We start from the raw sequence: 23,444 nt of genomic DNA, 5'->3' as shown, positions 1-23,444 counted from the left end.
ATCAGGTTATAAAGAAGCATTTCTTATATAAACAGGCAGATCACTCAACATCTTTGGGGCCCTTAGCTAAAAGCTCTTTATTAATTAATCCTTGGAAGTGTAACTTCAGAAATGCCACACTTCCTGGGGAATTCAGCTGGTTGGCTGCAAGAAACTCATTTTCAGGCTTTCACCACTGGCTTGACAACCAACTTCACTCCTAGTTGGGTGTAGGCTTTTTACTCCAGCTGGATTTTTCTGCTTTTCATTTGGCTTGAATTACTTTTCTGATTCTGACAAATTAGCAAATAATTTCCACTGCTTCTGCTAAACACTCAGTTCATCTGTGCATGTGCAAGATGCTTCTGTGATCCTCTTCCCCCTGACTTGAATATCACATTAGCTTTTAATTCCTTCTCACCCCAGTTAGGGGTATAAATGCTGGCTTGAATTTGCAAAGTTTAATTAATGTTTGCACTACATTAATATAACAGTCTTCTGAGTCATGTTACCTGAAAAACATTAAAGAGGGTTGCTTTCTGAATCAATGTCTCTACTCCTCTAGGTTTTTTGATATAATTACGATGAAATAATTACCTCTCTCTACCTAAACCTAAGTTGATATTAAATGGTTAAATGTGTCTCCTATAAAAAGGCTGTATCTGACTTCAGTTCACTAAAATGTAATAACACTTATGGTCAAGACCCCAGACATAACAACTAATAAAATCTAATTACAGATCACAGTTATCTAGGCCTTTTGTTTCTACAATTCTTACTATTTATTAATATCTAAATATTTTTTTTTTTACCTGAATTGATTTTATCCTATTTCTCAAAATATTTAAGTGGAAAATATAATTTCCTCCTTCCCTCTTTGTCTCCTCTATCACCACATTCCAGCCATCTTTGTCTCCGTAATTAATGCAGTGGCCCTGCCTCTAACATGTTCCCACAGTGATGTGCAAGAAGCAGCATAATAATGATACATAATCAAATGTAGTCAGAGTGGCACTGTAAATGTTTCTGTTAATTTACACTTCTAGTCAAAACTGCATAGAACTCTTCATATCACAATTTTTACAATAAGCAAACTCGCTTGTGGTAAACCAGTTAACAGTAGTAACTGTATTAACTGTATTTAAAAAAAACAAATCCTTATGAACACTAAATAGTAAATACAAAGCTAAAACTTATATAACTAATGATTCCAATAGCAATAGCACTAGTATAGTAAGTTGGGGAAAACTAAACACATTATAGGGAACCAGTATAACCAGTAGAAAGTGAGTAAGTGTATACAGATAGTTTAAAGATAAATGTACAGATACTGTGCATCACCTATAAACAGCTAACTGCAATCATACGTAAACATTGATGTGAATAATTTTTTAATTTAAAAAAGTGCATAATTAATAGAGATAAAAAAAGGGAAAAAATGAAGAAAAGAAGAGGAAAGAAAAATGTTTAGAAAATATTTAAAATTCTTTGGTCTTAGCCCTGTTACCAATCAAGTCTAGTGATGGACTTTCAGTCTTTGTTTTTATTTTTTTGTTTTACACAAGCTGCCTTTAAAAACCTTTTTTAAAAACAAACTCATGAAGAATGTGGGCCATTTTCCACCATGCCTTCAGGAATTCCAACAATCTACATATTACTCATTCTTGAGCAGTTTTTGAGGTCAGTAATTTTACTCATCAAGTTTATAGTTTCAGCCTGGGTTGATATAAGGCACTCTAGCTCAGAGTTTTAAAGTTTGTGGTTAATATATTTAATATGCCATCTTCTTTTTCTTTGTTTACATTGTCCTCTAATGTTTCAAATTTTGCCATTTTTGTTAATTCTTGCTCCTTGTCTTTTCATTTTCACCTCTTCTCATTTAAGATGCTGTTGTCTACACTGTTTCTCCATCACATTTTGTTGCTCTTTTAACTGTGCCTTTATAAGTTACTTCATTTTTTCTGTGTAATAGGATATGTGCCTTAATGCCACCGGTCTTAGTCCACCAGAGATCTATCACCATCCATTTTTCTTGCATTTTTTTCATAATGCCTTAAAATAATGTTCAGAAGTTATACTGAATTATCCTCTGATCTTCTTTCCTCAAAATTGGCATCTATGCCTAAAGTGGTATATCCCTTATAATTTCCAAACACTTGTCAATTAGCCAACCTTAGCTAGGCAGACAAAAAAAAAATATTTATTTTTTCACATCTTTTGCCATTGTGCAGCATGAGTTGCCATTAGGGTCTATTACATCATAAGTTTTTTTTCTCGCTCTGCATGACAACATGAAATTACATTTTTTTCTCAGCCATCACTATAAACTACTTGGGGTAAGTATCATATGAAATATATACATACAGTGGTGTGAAAAACTATTTGCCCCCTTCCTGATTTCTTATTCTTTTGCATGTTTGTCACACAAAATGTTTCTGATCATCAAACACATTTAACCATTAGTCAAATATAACAAAAGTAAACACAAAACGCAGTTTTTAAATGATGGTTTCTATTATTTAGGGAGAAAAAAATCCAAACCTACATGGCCCTGTGTGAAAAAGTAATTCAATTTGTTAAAAAAATAACCTAACTGTGGTGTATCACACCTGAGTTCAATTTCCGTAGCCACCCCCAGGCCTGATTACTGCCACACCTGTTTCAATCAAGAAATCACTTAAATAGGAGCTGCCTGACACAGAGAAGTAGACCAAAAGCACCTCAAAAGCTAGGCATCATGCCAAGATCCAAAGAAATTCAGGAACAAATGAGAACAGAACTAATTGAGATCTATCAGTCTGGTAAAGGTTATAAAGCCATTTCTAAAGCATTGGGACTCCAGCGAACCACAGTGAGAGCCATTATCCACAAATGGCAAAAACATGGAACAGTGGTGAACCTTCCCAGGAGTGGCCGACCGACCAAAATTACCCCAAGAGCGCAGAGACGACTCATCTGAGGTGTCACAAAAGACCCCAGGACAACGTCTAAAGAACTGCAGGCCTCACTTGCCTCAATTAAGGTCAGTGTTCACGACTCCACCATAAGAAAGAGACTGGGCAAAAACGGCCTGCATGGCAGATTTGCAAGACGCAAACCACTGTTAAGCAAAAAAACATTAGGGCTCGTCTCAATTTTGCTAAGAAACATCTCAATGATTGCCAAGACTTTTGGGAAAATACCTTGTGGACTGATGAGGCAAAAGTTGAACTTTTTGGAAGGCAAATGTCCCATTACATCTGGCGTAAAAGGAACACAGCATTTCAGAAAAAGAACATCATACCAACAGTAAAATATGGTGGTGGTAGTGTGATGGTCTGGGGTTGTTTTGCTGCTTCAGGACCTGGAAGGCTTGCTGTGATAGATGGAACCATGAATTCTATTGTCTACCAAAAAATCCTGAAGGAGAATGTCCGGCCATCTGGTCGTCAACTCAAGCTGAAGCGATCTTGGGTGCTGCAACAGGACAATGACCCAAAACACACCAGCAAATCCAACTCTGAATGGCTGAAGAAAAACAAAATGGAGTGGCCTAGTCAAAGTCCTGACCTGAATCCAATTGAGATGCTATGGCATGACCTTAAAAAGGCAGTTCATGCTAGAAAACCCTCAAATAAAGCTGAATTACAACAATTCTGCAAAGATGAGTGGGCCAAAATTCCTCCAGAGCGCTGTAAAAGACTCATTGCAAGTTATATAAACGCTTGATTGCAGTTATTGCTGCTAAGGGTGGCCCAACCAGTTATTAGGTTCAGGGGCAATTACTTTTCACACAGGGCCATGTAGGTTTGGATTTTTTTTTTCTCCCTAAATAATAAAAACTATCATTTAAAAACTGCATTTTGTGTTTACTTGTGTTATATTTGACTAATGGTTAAATGTGTTTGATGATCAGAAACATATTGTGTGACAAACATGCAAAAGAATAAGAAATCAGGAAGGGGGCAAATAGTTTTTCACATCACTGTACTTTTTGGGTAGAGTATTCCTTTAACTTATTTTTTTTGTTTTTCATTTAGTCCATGGTTTTTTGTCCTGTACTTCAATGTTCCATCTCCCTTAATTTATTTGTTTTCAAGAACTGCAGGCCCTCTAAATACAAAGTCTTTGTGTATTGCAGACAAATAAAATGTGTGTAAATATCAGCATGAGTTAAACATCTTTGGGATATTTTAAGAAAGTACATTACCCCTGAGTACACCCACATGAACAGAGAGAAACTGTTCAAACTGCAAATGACAAGTCTAGCTGAAAAAACTAGGTCTGTGGGGCAATACTATTAACCAATGTCACGTCCTGTTACTCATCATTGAAGACTTTTTTTTTTTTAATTTAGCAGGTTAGGTCAGGGAGCATGCACAACCCCTCCCCCAAGGGAAATTACCATTTATCTGCCATAGCCAGGTGTTATGTGGGAATCCCCAAAGCCTGGTCCAGCTGTTCGGGTCCTCAGCAATGAGGATCCTGTGAGATGGATCACCCTTAGGGAATCCGCACCATACGGCTGTAGTGCTGTAACTGAGGTTTCCTCACAATGCAGGTAAGATGCCTCATTCAGGACTCCATGAGCAACTGCTCGTTCGACACAAAGTCAAACCAGCGGTACTGTAGGATTCTCCAAAGAGAAACAGTACTGAAGGAGTCCAGGCAACGTCTCAGGTAACTAGACAGCATCCATGTCTTGCAACCATATAGCAAAACAGGCAGCAGCAGGACTCTAAATACTTGAATATTCGCCCTTTTGACAGAGATACTGGGAACACCACATACCCCTTTCCAGCGACCTCATAAACCCCTCCATGCTCTCCCAATCCGTCTAACGACTTCATAGGAAGAATCATCAGAGACATGAATGTTGTTGCTGAGGCAGGTAAACCTCTTGACGAGGTCAACATTCTCTCCATAAATGGACACACTACCGATGGTTGTGCCCAAGAGGTCATTAAAGGCCTGGATCTTGGTTTTTATCCAAGACACTTGCAAGCCCAGACACAGACTCCTTTCACAGTCTCTCTCGAGAGCCCCTATCAGAGCCTCCATTTACATGGCGACAATCACAGCATCATCTGTAAAGTCAAGATCAGTGAATCTGCCTCACAGCTGCTGGACCGCATGACCCTGCCCAACACCAAGTTCTGGCAAGCACTGAACTGAGTAGGAGCAAGAATACACCCTGATGAACCCCAGAATCAACTGGGAAAAACGTAGAGGTTCTTCCTCCACTCTGCATAACACTCACAGTACCAGTGTACAGGCCGGCCATGATATCCAGCAACTTCAGGGGGATCCCGTGAAGTCTCAGGATGTCCCACAGGGCAGCTTGATCAATTGAGTCAAAAATTAACAAAAGGCTGCAAGGAAACAGTGCCAGGATGTGCTTGACCTCTTAGGGGTAAAACCAGACTACTCCAGTCACTGATAAGTGAGTAAATGACCACAGATCCTATTGAGGATGACTCCAGCAAGGATCTTACCTGCCACTGAGAGCAGAGTTATCCCCCTGTAGTTGCCGTAATCCAGGTGATCACCCTTCCCTTTTCAGATAGTGATGAGATATCCCATTTTCCAATCAGTTGGGATGATGCTCATCTCCCAAAAGGAAGCGAATACCACAGATCCCTGCAGCCTTCACTTTTAATTACTTTCACTGAGGAATAATTTGCTTACTATGAAAATTAAAGTCATCACTACAAAAAACATAATATAAAGTTTTTTTAAAAAAATCTACAATGCAAAGAGAATTAGTGCTTGGTAGTCAGAGTATGAAAACTTAAAATTTTTGCAATTTCATTTATAATCTGAAGCTGCAATTCTTGTTCTGTAAGCAAGTCCTTGTATCCTTAAAATTCATCTTGCATATCCACCTTTATCAGACTCACAACATAATCTTTGTTTTGTTACAAAACAAAAAAAGATAAGCTACTGATATATAGACAAAACATTCACACTAGACATGCACAAAAATCATAGCCTGATGACTACAAGTATTCTCAATCCTTTAATCTACTTCGTTATATTTATGTACAGTATATAAAGCATTATATTGGCAAGACTGATTCTGAAGAATGTACTGTACAGGTTCTTCTTGTATTTTTGAGTATTTTGTAATGGTTTGCTTTACCTGTGATTGATGACGGTCAAACAATCAGATGGAATTCCTAAGACACTGCAACTTTTTTGTAGCTCTTTCTTCCGAGTTTCCCCTTCACTGTAGTAATTCCCTGAAGATGTAATTTAGAGAATTTAAAGCAAAAGGCATAAAAAGGAGAGACGCCTCTTAAAAGCACATCAGTAATTTTCATATGAGTAATTTTCTTGTTTTCATAAATTTATGCTCACGATGTAAACTGAACTGACAAGTGTAAATGTATTTTGCTCCTTTAAATAGTGCATATGGAAAAAGGGAAACCGTGCCTGTTGGCTGCCATAGCTGAGCTGAAAGAAGACAAGGATTTCGGGGCAGGCCTAAATAGGGTGAGAGAGATGGAGAGAAAAAAAAGAGTGATAGAAGAACAGACAGACACACACATAAACACAAAATGGTCTGAACACCAGCACACCACAGCATAGAACACTGCATTGGCCATTATAGAGTTGTAGAAGATGTGAAGGATGTCACTATCCACATTAATCTCCAACAAAAAAAAAAAATAGAAGAAGACTGCTCTACCCTTTCTTATAGTGCTCCTCAGTGTTATGCATGAGACCAGTCCATCCTGTCAATGATGTGGAGTACTTGTAGAAATGATGTGAAGTACTTGTAGAAGTGTAAAACCTCTACATCTATTCCTTGAATACTGACCAGACATAGAAACACTTTGGTACAAAGAAAGTCAAAACCTAGTTCCTTGGTTTTGCTGATGTTAAGATGCAGTCAATTATATCTGTAAAAAGAAACAAGGTTTTCCACCTGACTCCTATACTCTCTGTCTAACTCTCCTTTATTAATACATCTCATAGGTGCAGAAAAATCTGAGAATTTCTGCAAGTGACATGACCTGGTGATAATATTTATACTCTGAAGTGTACAGAGCGACCAGAAAAGAACACAGGCCTGTTCCTTGTGGTGCTCCAGTGTTGCTCTCATCCATATCAGAAACACAGTCCTTGAGTCTCACAAACTGCAGTTTGCTCGACAGACAGTCCATTATCCAGTACACCATAGGCTCATCCACCTGCATGTCACTAAGTTTACTCCTTAACAGGAACAGCTGGATGGTATTGGAGGCACTGGAGAAATTGAAAACCATAATCCTCACAGTGTCACCAGCTTTGTCCAGAATTTGCTTTGTGGAGCAGAAAAATAACTGCAATCTCCACTCCAATCTTTGTCTGATAGGAAAACTGCAGTGGGTCCAGATGGTCTACCAAAAGATGACTCATATAGTCCAGGGCCAGCTACTCAAAAGTTTTCAGGATGTGAGACACAAGTGCTATTGGTATGCAGTCATTAGGTGAAGAGATGCTGGCGATTTTTAAAACAGGAACAATGCAGGATATTTTCCATGGAAGCAGTGCTTTCTGGAGACCAAGGGATAGCCTGAACAAGTGACCAAGGATACCAGAAATTTGGTTAGAACAGGCCTTAAGAACTCAAGGACTGACTCTATCTGGTCCTGTGGCTTTTCCTGTGTGTAGCCTCCACCAGTTCGCTCCTTTCTTGGTCTTTAGTGGACAGCACAGACTGATGGTCAGAGGTGGACTTGTCACAGGCCATTTCAGTTGACATGGTACGAGTTGTTGATATAGTAGGGATGATGTGGCAGGGCTTATTATTGGAAGAAGGTGGCAGTGGAAGAGAAAATCTATTTAAAAATTGGTTCAGAGCTTTGTCCACATTCCCTTCTAGTACCTGAGCCATAGGTTGCTTGAGTCCAATAATTATGACCAGTCCTTTCCACGCTTATTTCATGTTATTCTGAGTGTTTGCTTTCTATTTTAACTTCGTAAACTTTCTTTCCTTCATTCTGTTTTTAATTCTGCACTTGCTGGGTGTCCTTCAGAACCTCTTTCTCATTGGATTTTAATGCTCTCTTCTTCACATTCATGAGATCTTTTAGATCTTTAGTGTTTAGAAAAATAAACTGCTTTTGAGAATACTACAGTGTCAACACAAAATATAGTGTGTGATGCAGTGACTGAGTTACTCAGTATCATCTTTCTGTGTCTTGCATATTATTTCCCAGTCTGTCCACTCGAAGTTACCATTTAGAACCATTTCAGCCACCAGTCTCTACCTCCTCACTATTCTGAGGGGTAACAGGTTGCTGTCTAATTATAGGCTTGTAGCTGGGAATATTCCAAAATCCATTTAATGCAATAAACTGATTTCAAGACAACTTTGCCTTGGACAGAAATGTCAAATTTTGTTTGTGCAGTGTATTTTTCTGTAAATAAAATGATAGATAAAGTTGTCAAGAAATGAATGTGTATGCTGTCAGTTTAACTGTACCTTTTGATATTAACATACAACACAAACACATTAATTCCTGCCTCCACACATTTCTCTTTCTTTTCATGTGACTCTTCTGGCAATAACCGCCAATAGAAATTAAAAGTGACTGGTCTTCTTCCAGATCTTTGAGTCAATCTTGTAAATGGTAGAACATGTTGCTGTAACTTCATGCTTGACAGCAGTTGGAAACTACTAAAAGCACCGATTTCAGTTTTACTTTAGCTGCCTGGGCAGTGAAGTGCCATGTCCAAACAGGGCTCTAGACTAACTTTTTGCACTGGTTGCACTGGTGTGCCTAACTTTTTTTCTTAGGTGCACCAGCACAAAAGTTAGGTGCACCAAAATTTTCAACCGCATCACATTTAACACCACAGTTTTACACGTTCACTTTATTTATTTATTTATTTGTTTTTATTTTTTACTCGCTGTCCATATAGGCAATATTGACTTGTAAATGATTAACTAACAATCTGGTCAATATAAAGTTCTTTATTTGAAGGCAAGCACAATTCTACAAGAAAGGTAACTTACTGAAAAAGTGTTGGTGCTTAAAGTGCTTTACTGAGCTGAAATTTAAACTTAAAAAATCTTAAGATAAATTAACTAAAAAGAAAATCTAAATTAAGTGTTTTAAGGGCTTCAAACTGAACATCTCATGGCTCAATGTCTTATGGACTATCCTCCATTGCAGTCACATGCCCCTCGGATGGCCAACTCCTGTAGTTTGGCCTTCTTGATCTTTGGCCTTGACTAAACCAGCTGGCCACACTCTCTCTAGCATCCAAATCTTCCAGACTTGGACATGAGCATGCTCGACCTCAGTGTGTCCAATAAGTATATTCACCAGTCTTCCTCTCCACAAGATACGACCGTACACAATGACGCATTCCTTTGTGGTGATATCTGTGTCTCCGTCGATCAGGAATGCCATGTACGCACTGTTCGCAATTTGCACAGACGTCTTTTTTTTCAATGTATCTGCGATGACTCCTATAAATTGGGCGCACGCGACATCATTGCTGTAAGTCGGGTTTACGTTCAAGCCATTTTTCTTCATAAGAATTATTTCGGACTTGAATTTAGTGAAGGGAAGTTCTTCTTTTGCAATATTGTAGGCAATGTTAAACTTAATTATCATCTCGGCCTCGTCTGATGATCTGTTTGCTGCTGCCTGCCGCTGAAAGGCAGCGGGGAGAGAGGACACTTGAGCAGTGCATTTATCGCGGCATGTAATGTGTTTTATAGATGCATTGTGCTTTTTCAGTGTTTCAATTCTAAATGTATTAGAAACAGTCACAAATGCACTACTGCCGGCCATGGTCTTCCCACACTCTTTACAGTAAATACAGTGCATTATATTATCGGCTTTACTGTATCTTAGCCAGGGAAACTGGTCAAGCCACTCTTTTCGAAATGTATACACTTTACCCCTTTTAATTTCAGTGGGCTCGGACTCGATCGTATGTGGCTCATTATCTAATGCCGTCTCGGACCAGGGCTTGCTATAACTTGGGAGGTTGATGGCTCCGTGTCAGAGCATTGGTTATGATTTTCGGACGGATCAGGCCCTAACTTAACATTCTTAACGAAAAAGCTGTCAATCGTTCTTTTCATCTTCTCTCATAATCCGCGGCTACATCCACTGTTTACCTGATGGGCTACTCACCTCTCTCTGTCTGACTGCATCACATGCATTTTCAAACGTACACACACATACAGGAATATCTGGACCACGGCCAATCAGAGGGGGAGCGGGATCCGCCCTTCAATATCTCTGATTGGTTTAGACCACGATATGGGCCTAATGTGTGTCTGTTGTTGAACAAAAGGGAGACTTTAAGAGTCATGGAGTTTCGTTTTTTTTCCCCCTCGAACGGCTGGTCGCACCGGTGCAACCTTTGATTTTTTTTAGTCGCACCATTGAGAAATTAGGTTGCACGTGCAACCAAATTGGTCGCACTCTAGAGCCCTGCCAAACAAAACACATATGCAAAGATGGATTCAAATTTAATTTATTGTGTCAATTGTAAAATTTGGTCAGTCAGTAGTTTTTTTCCAAGATAATAATACAACACATTAAAAACAAACTAAAGCAGAAGTCATCCATCAAACAGAAATCTTGCAGAAATAAACAAAATACAGTAGTCAATACAATATATATGGTATTACAGAAGATCTTGCCTATTAAATATTAAACGAACATCAGGACTCAACTAATGACTTGCAAGTATGATCACTGTCCAGACCACAATTCAAACTTGTGAATGTTTATTAAAGTAAAACTTATTTAGAAGATAAACAGCAAGGACGAAGGAGCATTTATACCAAAGGCTTTTTTTTCTCTTAGAAAAGTGAACCTATGATCTGATGACATCAGCTGGAATTTCAAGTGTAGCAGGAGAGATCTGTCCGTTATTTCTGTTATACAGGGTGGGCCATTTATATGGATACACCTTAATAAAATGGAATGGTTGGTGATATTAACTTCCTGTTTGTGGCACATTAGTATATGCGAGGGGGGAAACTTTTCAAGATGGGTGGTGACCATAGTGGCCATTTGGAAGTCGGCCATTTTGGATCCAACTTTTGTTTTTTTCAATAGGAAGAGGGTCATGTGACACATCAAACTTGGGAATTTCACAAGAAAAACAATGGTGTGCTTGGTTTTAACATAAAGTTATTCTTTCATGAGTTATTTACAAGTTTCTCTTTGTTTACAGCCATTGACATGTCGCAGAGGTTAACACGTGAGGAGCGGATAGAAATTGTGTTGATGTCTGGTGAACGCAGTAACCGGGTCATTGCAGCAGATTTCAATGCAAGACACCCTACGAGACCACCCATCTCCCATGCTACAGTTAGCAAACTGCTTGCTAAGTTTCGTGAAACTGGTTCAGTGTTGGATTTGCCAAAATGTGGATGCATGAAAACTGTCACTAATGAAGAAACATCAGTGGCTGTCCTAGCTTCATTCAGCAAGAGCCCACAGCGTAGCACTCGCCGCATGTCACTGGAGAGTGGCATTAGTCGAACATCCCTTCGGCGGATATTAGCTACTCACAAATGGCACCCTTACAAACTCCAGCTACTGCAGCATCTCAACGAGGATGACCCAGATCGGCGCACTGAATTTGCAGAATGGGCAAAACAAAAATTGGAACAGGACCCTCAGTTTACGCAGAAGATTTTGTTCAGTGATGAGGCAAACTTTTATGTGAATGGTGAAGTTAACAAACAAAACCACCGCTATTGGTCTGACACTAACCCACATTGGATAGATCCCTCCAAGACTGTTGGAACAAAAATTGATGGTATGGTGTGGTATATGGGGTACAAAGATAGTGGGGCCATTCTTCATCAATGGAAACCTCAAGGCCACTGGATATACGAAATTGCTACATGATGATGTGTTTCCTCTTTATGCACTGAAGCTGGCACGTTCCCTGAGTTTTTCCTGCAAGATGGTGCACCACCACATTATGGGTGTCAGGTCCGAGCATTCCTAGATGAACAGTTTCCTGGAAAGTGGATTGGTCGTGGGCCAGTTGAATGGCCCCCAAGGTCTCCCGATCTGACCCCCTTAGACTTTTATCTTTGGGGTCATCTGAAGGCAATTGTCTATGCTGTGAAGATACGAGATGTGCAGCACCTGAAACTACGGATACTGGAAGCCTGTGCTAGCATTTCTCCTGCGGTGTTGCTATCAGTGTGTGAAGCGTGGGAGAAGAGGGTTGCATTGACAATCCAACACAATGGGCAGCACATTGAACACATTTTATAAGTGGTCAGAAACTTGTAAATAACTCATGAAAGAATAAAGTTACGTTAAAACCAAGCACACCATTGTTTTTCTTGTGAAATTCCCAATAAGTTTGATGTGTCACATGACCCTCTTCCTATTGAAAAAACAAAAGTTGGATCCAAAATCCCGACTTCCAAATGGCCACCATGGTCACCACCCATCTTGAAAAGTTTCCCCCCTCACATATACTAATGTGCCACAAACAGGAAGTTAATATCACCAACCATTCCCATTTTATTAAGGTGTATCCATATAAATGGCCCACCCTGTAGATCTGTTATTTTTTTTCTCCAGCCTCTGGAGTTTTTTTTTTGTTCTTTCTGTCCACCCTGGCCATTTGACCTTACTTATTCTATGTTAATTAATGTTGACTTATATTTATTTTTTATTGTGTCTTCTATTTTTCTATTCTTCATTTTGTAAAGAACTTTGAGCTACATTTTTTTTGTATGAAAATGTGCTATATAAATAAATGTTGTTGTCTGAAAGAAAACATTTTGCTTTCCACAAAGACAATGTTAGAATATATAATAAAGACTCTGCTTCTTTACACAGTGGATGCCTTGTTGAAATGACCCATACATTGGTGAAGGTGAATTGTAAGTTTTATTATGTACAGTGTATTTCAAAGTTTTGTATTAGGACACGATGCCTTAGAATGGGTATATTCAAAAAAATACTTCTATGTGGATAACAAAATAAAACTTTTTAAACCTATCTCCACAATGTAAAAACTTTCTGCTATAATTAATAAACAAAAATAATGACATATGAAACTTTGTTTCAGTTTTTTATTAAACATTTATACCTTATAATTATCTTTTTTAAAAAATATTATCCTAAGTCTAATAATCTATCAACAGTTAAGACTATTTTCATCTTGTGCTGCTTTAACCTTTAAAAAATCTTATATAACATAAAAAAAATGTTTTTGTTCTACAGGTACTAGAATACTGCGGTGGATTGGTTCCTTCCTTGCGCCCTGTGTTGGCTGGGACTGGCTCCATCAGACCCCCATGACCCTGTGTTCGGATTCAGTGGGTTGGAAAATGTATGGATGGATGGATGGTACTAAAATACAACAAATCATACATTCAAATTTAAAAGGCTGAAATTCCCAGTTTGCTATTGAATGAGAATAAATTATAGAAGGAATTAATTATTTTCTCATTGGCAGTTACAGGTTGCTAATATATTAAAAACTAGTTATGATGATGGGCTGTCTTTAACAGTCAGAGCTGTTCACCTGAGCAGTAACACAATTGTGTCCCTTTACCCTACTGGTGAATGATGTGTTGTGGTTATTGCAAAGTGAGCCTGAATTACAGCAATGGTATTCTGGACAATTATTAGGAGCTAATTGATCAAGTTGCGCTCAAAGAACACTGTATGGTCGTCATGGTTAGCACCTTTACGCATTCTAATTTTTTGTATGCTCCCCCTTCAAGAGAAGTTTAAGAATTTCAAACTTCTACCTGAGGTCTTACAGCTTCAAGTGTAAGGTAGCATATTCCACCACTATACTTTGATGTGAAATATCTTTAGTTATGTTTCAGCCAGGGTTCCCTCATAGCTGAGGTTCAAATGTCCCTTTTATTTTTGCTATATTTATGTTCATGCTAATATAACTATTCATTTAGTTTATGTCAAAGTAGTTTTTCTATGTACGTTGTGTTTTATGAGTGATCCCCAAGGAGGAAGGGCCACCTGCCCATCAATGACAAGGGACTGTTTTCCCAATGTACCTTGCACACTGAATGTGCTGGTGTTGCAGAGTTTTGTTGGATTTCTTATCATCATTTTACTTTTGGGAATTTCTGGATTTTCAACCCCTTTTTGCTCTGTTTTTTGAGTATTCCTTGTATTGTGTATTGTGCGATTTTTGCTGTTGGATTGCCTTTTTCGTTAAAATATTTTGTCCCTTTTGTGCTCTTTGGAGTTTTGATTACAAAGCATTTTTGTAAAATAAATATTTTTATTCCTAAAGATTCTTCATTTGCTCTTGTTATGACTAGCCAGGTTTTGACAGTTTTCCACACTCTAATGAGGATTTCTGATTTTTTGTGGACTATTGTGCTTATTGAGCATCTGTTTAAACCTGATCCTCTGGCTAGGACATTGGATATGTCTGGGTCCAGGGTTCTTGAAGCTGATACTCCAATTAGCTGTGAACCACCAAGTCTTACCGAGAATGCACAGGTGGTGAACCAGCTCAGGGTGGGGAAGACTGCAGGGTCTGTGGTATCCAGGGTGATAAGGAGGCATTTGTTTGAGAAATCTGTTAGCAAGTGACACACATCCTGCTGATACAGGAATCGAAGCATTACGCACATCCGAATCTGTTCCTCATAGTCTCAGTCTGGGCGGAGACTGCTGCTGCTGCAGTTGTGACCCACCGGGCTGGCTACTTTGACCAGATGTTTTAAGCTGGTACTCCGGCTACGACATTAGACATCTCTGGGTCTACGGTTCTTGAGGCTGATCCTCCAATTAGTGGTGAACTACCTAATCACTCTGTGATTGCACTAAATAGTGATCTAGCTAAGGGTAGGGAAGGCTTCAGGGTTCTGTGGTATTCAATATGAACATCTCCAGGCTGGTGGCAAGGCTGCTCTCCTGGCATAGCAAGCAATCTCTGCTTCTATTTGGGAGACAGGCATGTCATCCTCATCTGGAAAGGTTAGGGTGATCGCCTGGAAAGTGGCGACTGCAGGGGGATAACTCTGCTCTCGGTCTGGGTAAGGTCCTCTCTAGGGTCATCTTAATTAGGATCCGTGAAAACATGATCACCTAAAAGTGATTGAAACAGTCCAGTTTTACACCTAAGAAGTCTACCATCGACTGTATCCTGGCACAACCTGGAGCACAAACGTGAATATTGGCAGAATTTACTTGCAGCCTTTGCCAAATTTCGTAAAGTGTTCTTTCTCAGTTGATTGAGCTGCCCTGTGGGGCATCCCCTCAAAACTGCTGGATATCATGGCTGGTCTGTACACTGGTACTGTGAGTGCTGTAAAGAATGGAGGCAGGACCTCTGTGTTTTTCCAAGTTGATTCTGGGGTTCATCAGGGGTGTGTTTTTGCTCCTACTCTGTTCAATGCTTGCATGGACTGGGTGTTGGGCAGGGTCATGGTGCCCAGCAGCTGTGGGGCATCTGTTGGTGAAGAAAAATTTACTGATCTTGACTTTGCCGATGATGCTGTGGTTTTCTAGGAGTCAATGGTGGCTCTGATCAGGGCTCTTGAGGGACTGAGTGAGGAGTAGGAGTGTCTGGGCTTGCAATTGTCCTGGATAAAAACCAAGATCCAGGCCTTTAATGACCTCTTGGGCACAGCCATCAACAGTGTGTCTGTCTGCGGACAGAGTATCGACCTTGTTGAGAGGTTTACTTACCTCAGCAGTGACATGTATGTCTCAAGGAGCAATCAGGGATCATGAGGTCACCGGAAAAGGTTGTACGGTGCTCTGTAAATCTAGCTAAAGCTGTAAAGCTGTAAGCTGTAAAGCTATCCTGTAAACTGAGATGAAGATTGGACTTCTTTGATACTGTGTCTCTTTGGAGAATCCTTGGGTACCGCTGGTTTGACTTTGTGTTGAATGAGCGGATGCTCATGGAGCCCCAAATGAGGCAGATTACCTGCATTGTGAGGGACCATCAGTTACAGCACTACAGCCATGTGGTGCAATTCCCTTAGGGTGATCCTGCTCACAAGATCCTCATTGTTGAGGACCTGAGCTGCAGGACCAGGCCAAGGGGATGCCCACGTAACAACTGGCTGTGGCAGGTAGATGGCCATATCCAGAGGATGGGACTGGTCTGTTTGCCTTAGGGGTTGCCAGCCAGGATCCCGAGGTGTTTCTTCGTGTAGTGGGTGCAGCAACACACTCTACCAGTGCATGCTCCCCAACCTGACCTGACCTGATTGGGCTTAGGAACTCTTTATTTAACAACTAACCCTGTTCTGATTTCTGTTGTCATACTTGGCGTCCTCTTACTAATTTATGATATAATTTATAATTTTAAAATGGGAATGTTCAGGTCAAATAAATAGATAAGTATTAATTTCATGGAGTCCATGAACCATATACTTGAGCTTAATCATTTCAGTTTGCCTCTAGATTCAAACAGCAGCAAAATACTAAAGATCCAACATGAGAGTGTCATGACAAACTTCATGACATTAACAAAGAGTGTAATTAAAATTCAAACTTATGGTTTAGTTCAGTTTTAAATAGTATGTTGCATGACATTCATCCATCTGTTTTAAAATCTACTTATCCTTTTAATAGTCAGGAAAGACTTTGTAGTTTATGCAAGTGTGTGTGTCTGCAAAAACTGGTGTAGTGTCAAGGGACGGTTCCTACCTTGTGCCAAATGCTTACTGTGATAGATTCTAGCGCCCTTGCTCAAATGAAGGAGGTTAAAAATAGACGAATGGATGGAAGATAAATATAATTTTTCATTTGCTTTCTAAACATGTCTGTCTGTTAATTTGGTTTATTCACTAGACAGCACAGACGTGCCACAGACAGCATCACTGCCTCACATCACTTGGAATCTGGTTGATTCTCACATGGGATGCCTACTGTGTTAAGTGTGCATATTTCCTCAGCATCTGCATTTGTTTCCTGGTTACGTTTCTCATTCTGAAGATATTCAGTTAGGCCAACTGTCAGTTTTAAATTAGTTCACTGCATGATTGTCAATGTGTGCACAGAAGGAGCTTAAAATGAACTAGCATATGTCCAGGGCTGGGGTGGTCCTTTGAAGAGAGTATGTGAGTTCAGAAAATGAACAATGGATATTCTTCCACTTCTATGAGTAAAAATTAAATTGAAATGTTTAGAAGCACTCAGTTACTGTTTATCCCACTTTGCAAACCCCACAGTCTAAAAAAGATTAAATGGGACAAACACACATTTCAAATTATGTATTTAAATGATTTGGGATGGGCCTACAGTTTAAAAATAAATTATCCAAATAAAATCTGCTGTTCAAAGATAACTCTGATCTAAATTACTCAACCCACCTGACATATTAAACTTTTATTATTGTGGTGAGATGATTAAAGTTTGCCCGCATAATTAAACCAACAATCTCCACCAAAATGTGCTGGTTAATGTGATTCTTTCTTTATTTGGTATTGTGCTTTTCATAGACTAGAGTGTACAACAAATTATGAAAAAAGCTATTTATGAAATCAGTTCTAAGCCGATGCTGTCCACATCCTACTGCACATCAAGGACTCAGGAGTGGAACTGGTCAAGAGCACCAAATTCCTTGGTGTGCAGCTGATCTCCACGGCCATGAAGGTGCAGCAGCTTCTCTACCTCCTTCATTTAACGTCACGAAGTCAACAAGACTTTTAAAGGAAAAACCAAGAGAGAGGAGAAAAACTGGAAAACTGAAAAGTGCTACAACAACTAAGCCAAACAACAAGTTGAAAGTCAAGGTTGGAAGCACGAAACAGAAGTCAGAAAGTTAAGAGGTAAAGCAAAGTTTTTTTGTTTTTTTTTTATCTGCTACAAAATTTATAACAAATGAATGCCTAATTAATCCCTATGCTGCAATTACCATTGGGGGTCAAACCTGGAGGTCACACCCCCAAATAACAAGAAAGATTATCCTGGCAACTGGAATAAGAGCTGCGGTGCAAGCAAATAACACAAGACGGCTGCCAGAAGTAGTAAAAGTCAAAAATGTTACACCTGAGCGGCTAAGGAAGGCAAGTCTACTTCTTCGCATTCTCACTACATAGTACAGGGGTACCATGGAGAGTTCTAACCAGCTGCGTCACTGTCGGGTATGGAAACTGTGGTGAATCTAACCACAATGTCCTACAACGGATACCGAACGCAGCAGAAAAGATCATTGGAACCTCCATTAAAGACATCTATATTAAGGGTTGCATCCGCAAACCCTACAGCATCACGGAGGACCAGTCCCACCTCTCACAGTCTCCTTCTCCCAATTCCACATCGCAGAAGGTCCTGTAGCATCCAAACCAGTCAGGCAACAGCTTTTAACCCTTGGCTGTCTGAACTCGGTGCTGCCTCCTAACAAACCCTACCTTTAACATATCTGCTTCCAAAAATGTATACGCAGTATGTATTAAACTACTGCTGGTTTTTATATTAGTTGTTTTATTATGCATTACTACCGATTAATTTGCCATGAATTCATCTACAGTATTTATAGTATAGTTATGTACCGCTCTTGTCCTGTGTTCATGTATATATTACAATGAGGTGTTGGGAGGAAAATTACCTCTTACTAATGTATGCTGCAATACTGTGAATGGACGGTGCGACAAAAAAGGCAATTGACTAGTTCTTGGACTGAATACATGCATTGTCGCTAGCTGTGTAGTCCGCACACATTTTCCCCATCAATGTTTTATCTATTTTCTCTGGGTACCTCGTTTCATTTGTCCCACGCCGACGACTCTCGTTATCACTACGACAGAGTCTGCCGTGCTTTGTGCCGACACTCCGTTCACAGCTCATTTCAAACTCGGCTTTACAGGTACCCGAAGTGAATTAAGCTGGTGTAAGAATTGTGTTACATTATAATTTCTAACATACATTTTCTAACTAAACGTGAAACACAAACCATATTTGCCCAATACAATGGGAAATCTTGAAGCTAATCATCTTAAAAATAGAAACGTTATCTTACTATAAATACTTTAATGACATTATGCGACTATGAAGAAATCATTATTAGCACAGATTGCATTATGAATTGGTACATTTGTATCAGTACTGACATTTGCGTCTGTAAATCCTGTGTTGAAAAGTATAAAACACACCAAACATCAATTGTGGCATCTGTTCCCATAAAAATATATTCAGATACATAGAAAATATAAACCTACCTGTAGACAAGCATAACAAATACACTTTAAAGCCTAGCTTCCGTAGTTGAATTATAGCCGGTGCGAAAAACATGCACTCGTCGTCCGGGTGCGCTGTAACGAACAGTGCGCGGAGAGATCTATCATTACAATTCTCCGAACACGACAGTTTTCTGAAAAATTCGTGCTGCACAAACTTGGAAGTGAAAGGAAAAACACGGCTCTTCTGTTTATGGCTTTCATACTGATAATACAGCAATAGGATCAGTCCATAATACACCAAACAAAATACGATGGCAGAAAGTAAAGCATACATCACTTCAAGTCCGTCAGGGTAAATAAACCGGATCGAGCCACTATCTTAGAAAAGAGTAGTTCCGTTGAAATCCTATGTAAAGATTTTAGTACGTGGTAAACATACGTAACCATTTTCAAATAATTTTTAACTAGCTATCTAAACTTTAAATAATAATTTTACATTTTTTGCTAATTAAATTAAATTAATAGAGGCCACAAATGTTAAAAGGAGGTTTACACCTCTAAAGTGTAACAAATTCCCACCAATTCAGCGTCATTATAATAATGGTTTTGTTAAATTTACAGAATTCCAACTGATCACTGTTTTTACTCCTAAACTCTTTGTACATATGATATATAAAATATTACAGAAAACGAAACAACTATGTAATATTTTGCAACTGACTAAAGCACGATTAGGGAAATGTGACATGCATTTTTTTCTTAAAAAGTTTCATGTCAATGCTAGACACTGCTAAAACAAAGTTAACAGCGTATGAGAAAAGGATGGTTAATAGCCTGAACAGATTAATATATAACGGTACTATTTCAAGGATAATCTAGGAGTTTTCAGTTAAGAAGGCTTGAGGAGGGAAGACATTAGAGGGGCGCCTTCAAGGTCATAGGAGAGATACCAAATAAATACTTACGCTTTTCTTTCTAAGTGCAGTTTTCGCTGAGTTATGAAACACACAATAATATTACTTAATTAATCATATTAATTTCAATTATAGACAATCGATTGTTGCGTTGTGTTTATTAACGTCACAAAATATTTACTTTCCTGTCAGGACTTTCCTCAGTTCCGCCCATTCTTGAGTGTCGCAGCTTGTGCGAACGAACTGGCGATCACATCTTTGGACACAGTACCGGAATAAACATCGTACCTTCGACGAATGTCCTTTGTGGATTGTTTTTTCACAAACGGAGAGATTAGATCCGGCAAAGATGAGGTAGGCAGACGCGGCTTTCTTTTTTTTAAATAAAGGATGCATACAGGTAGTTGTGGCTTGGCCTGCATTGTGTTTTAATACAGAAACGGCGCAAATGCTGCTGAAGCTCGCAGCAGTGGAGTGCAAGATGGCGGCCGGACTGGTCTGTGCTAGAAATGTAATTTGCTCGACTTGGATTAAGTAAAGAACGAACGACTACCCATTTACCTGAAGAATAAATGCTTAATACACGGGTGTTTTGACTGGTTTATTGATTCGTGTTAGATTAAGGTGTTTTTATCTAAAATTTACACCAGGCCACTGCAGAAGGCTTAATGAACTGGTAATTTAACGTCTTTTATAACTCAGATATTTAGTGTAATGCTGAATGTAATGTTTTAGGTGAATTTTCTGCCTTAAAAAATTCGTATGTTCACCTGTATAAAGTTGTCATCGCTAGTTTTGAATTTAGCTAGGGAATACCTACAGTACATAACTTGATTGGAAATAGCGCTATTTCTGAACTTGTTAAAAAGGTTTTCTAAAAACAATTCGTGTCATTACATCATTGTAACTGTTTTTTGTACATTTTGTATACTTCTGCAGCGTGAAGTTCATGTAGGATTTATTTATACCTGTCGTCAAAACCTTGTGTCTTTTTATTGGGTTTCATGAATTGGAACAGGAAGTTCTCATAGACATTACATTTTGAGCCAACGAGAGTCTGATACACTGTTCAGTTTAATGCGCAAATTGAGGGCAAGAAGTATATCAGGTCATTTGCGTTGCAGTCATCGAGTTATGCAGGATCTCGGATGACATTCCTGTAATTAGTGTGGACATTGATTTAGATTTTATTAGTATGTGTGCGTAGAACCGGGTTGTTTTCTACCTTGTGATTGATGCTGTCGGGGTGGTCTCCTTTTCATAATGACCCTGAGCTTCACTTCACTGATTTGATTATTGAAAAACGAGTTTTATGAATTAGAGTGCGTCCTCTATTCAAAGAGATATAACTCAGAATTACTTGCGTTATCCTGCAAATGACAAAAGAACAATCGTTGCATTTAAGTGGTTTCTATACCTTCAGGCTTGTTTGATTTCCCTAGGCCTGTTTCTGTTCATGTTACCTGTGAACTTCGATAGGGAATGTTGCTTTACAAACAAATGTGACTGTGTGGTGTACAATTGGTTAGCATCTCATTCACAACTGGTGTCTCCCAGTAGTACCTCCAGGCTAAGCACTCTGTAAATATGTAATTAAATAATATTTGGAAAATGGCTGAACAGGTAGGGCTGGTAGTTTTTGCCATTTCTCTTCTCTAAAATTTAAGCAATAACTTTGTTATTTATGACCTAATCTATTTTTGATTGGTAATAATAATAATGCATTTTATTTATATAGCACCTTTTCCATGCTCAAGGCACTTCAGAGTCTCAGAAAGAACAGCAGGGTATAGATGACATTGGATATCGACAAAATCCACATTGAACACTAAAAACAGATGAATACTGAATATACAAAGCACTAAACAGAATAAAAGACAATAAACCAGAATAAAATACTAAATTAAATACTAGAAGAGAATCCCAAACAAATAACAATTTGTGACATATTGTAACACACAAATTATCCTGAACATCTGGACAGAAAGGTAGACTGAAAGAATGTTAGGATAAGTTAAGTGCCTTCTTAAACAAGTGAGTTTTAAGTTGTTTTTTAAAAGAGCAAATTGAGTCAGCTAATCTAATGCAGAGAGGTCATTCCAAAATAGTGGCACCATCAAGGTGAAGACCCTGTCACCCATAGAGTGCAGGTTAGTGTGAGGCACAACAAGATTTACAGAATCGGTGGACCATAGTGGGCGAACAGGAGCATAGTGATGGAGAAGGTCACTGATGTAGTCCGGTGCAAGGCCATTTAAAGCTTTGTAGGTAATTAGTAGAATTTTTGCATTCAATCCAATAAAACTCAGGGAGCCGGTGAAGCAGGATGGGTGTTATGTGCTAGCTGTTGTTGATCCATGTAAGGACACTTGCTGCAGAGTTTGAATCAACTGGAACGGTTATAGAAGAGTAGAAGCAGCACTTGCCAGTAGGGAGTTAAATTCGTCTATGTAGGATGTGCTGAAAGTATGGATATTAAGTTTCTCTGTAATAGAAATGCATTTACAACAACAACATTTATTTATATAGCACATTTTCATACAAACAGTAGCTCAAAGTGCTTTACATATTAAAGAATAGAAAAATGAAAGACACAATTATAAAACAAAATAAATCAACATTAATTAACATCAAATAAGAGTAAGGTTCAATGGCCAGGGGGGACAGAAAAAATTTAATGTGATCATGTTTAAAATATGCAGGAAAAAGCGTATACATACTTAAACTGATTTTGTTATACAGCTTAAGAAATAATTAAGGTTAGAAAAATTGGTGGATAGTTTTGCATTTGTATCTTTTACATTACTTTGTAAATGATGAAAAACATTCATGCATTTATTAATGCAGTGTTGGAAAAATGTAACAATTTTGCTACAGTATTTTGTGGGACGCTGTTTTATTCTTCCAATAGTAGTGAATTTTTTTTTTTTCTCTCTCACCAGCTGCATATTACTCCATCTAAGTGTTGAACCCATGATTTGGTATTTCCAGCTTGCTTTTCCCCAACATGTGTCCTCAATGTGACATAACCACACTGGTCATGCAACAAGTTCACTTTTTATAGATATCTTTTAGTTAGTTTGCTTAGTGTTTTCAGACATAATGGGTAATATGATCTATCCCATTATCTCTTTTTGTTGTCGGTGAAAATGTATGCAGTAAAATGCTTAAAGTATACAGTAAGAAAATTTTATAACCAGAAAATTACATTTCAAAAGTTTGCGTAAAACATACAAATAAACAGAGTGTTTGAAATGTTTATTCTTTGGCTATAAAATTTTTACTGTTTGTAAAGTACTGTATCCAAGCCTTACATCCTATAATATAATGGCTAGTAGTTTGTTTAGTGTAGAGTTGTCATATTTTTTTCATTGAGAAACTTCATCGTGGTCATTTTGACAGGCCTCCTCTGCCCTGGTTGTAAAATGTTGTTCACAGTTTTTAAAAAAAAAACA

General features: G+C 38.6%; 2 protein-coding genes across 11 annotated transcripts in view; one reads left to right on the top strand and one right to left on the bottom strand.

The window, feature by feature from the left end:
- The window catches only part of pigl (phosphatidylinositol glycan anchor biosynthesis, class L), a 73,729-nt gene extending 54,313 nt beyond the window's left edge, over positions 1-19,416 (bottom strand). For 2 of the 3 annotated variants that reach the window (XM_039757065.1, XM_039757066.1), the window contains exons 1-2: positions 19,115-19,416; positions 6,101-6,200 (exon numbers count right to left, since the gene is read on the bottom strand). In XM_039757065.1, coding sequence (XP_039612999.1) covers positions 6,101-6,200; positions 19,115-19,409 — 395 coding nt within the window. In that variant the 5' untranslated portion in view covers positions 19,410-19,416. The remainder of the gene's footprint in view (positions 1-6,100; positions 6,201-19,114) is intronic. The other variant, XM_039757067.1, reaches the window with a different exon arrangement.
- An 805-nt stretch (positions 19,417-20,221) lies between these two features.
- Positions 20,222-23,444, top strand: part of ncor1 (nuclear receptor corepressor 1) — a 201,191-nt gene continuing 197,968 nt past the window's right edge. For 7 of the 8 annotated variants that reach the window (XM_039757058.1, XM_039757064.1, XM_039757062.1 and 4 more), the window contains exon 1: positions 20,223-20,343. The gene's annotated coding sequence lies outside the window, so the exon portion shown is untranslated. Of the gene's footprint in view, positions 20,344-23,444 lie in introns of all 8 variants that reach the window. The other variant, XM_039757063.1, reaches the window with a different exon arrangement.

The sequence above is a fragment of the Polypterus senegalus genome, chromosome 6 (genome assembly GCF_016835505.1).
Source record: "Polypterus senegalus isolate Bchr_013 chromosome 6, ASM1683550v1, whole genome shotgun sequence".
In the NCBI taxonomy this organism is placed as follows: domain Eukaryota; kingdom Metazoa; phylum Chordata; class Cladistia; order Polypteriformes; family Polypteridae; genus Polypterus; species Polypterus senegalus.
Note: the sequence above shows the minus strand (reverse complement) of the source record. Positions and strands in the feature narration are given on the sequence as shown.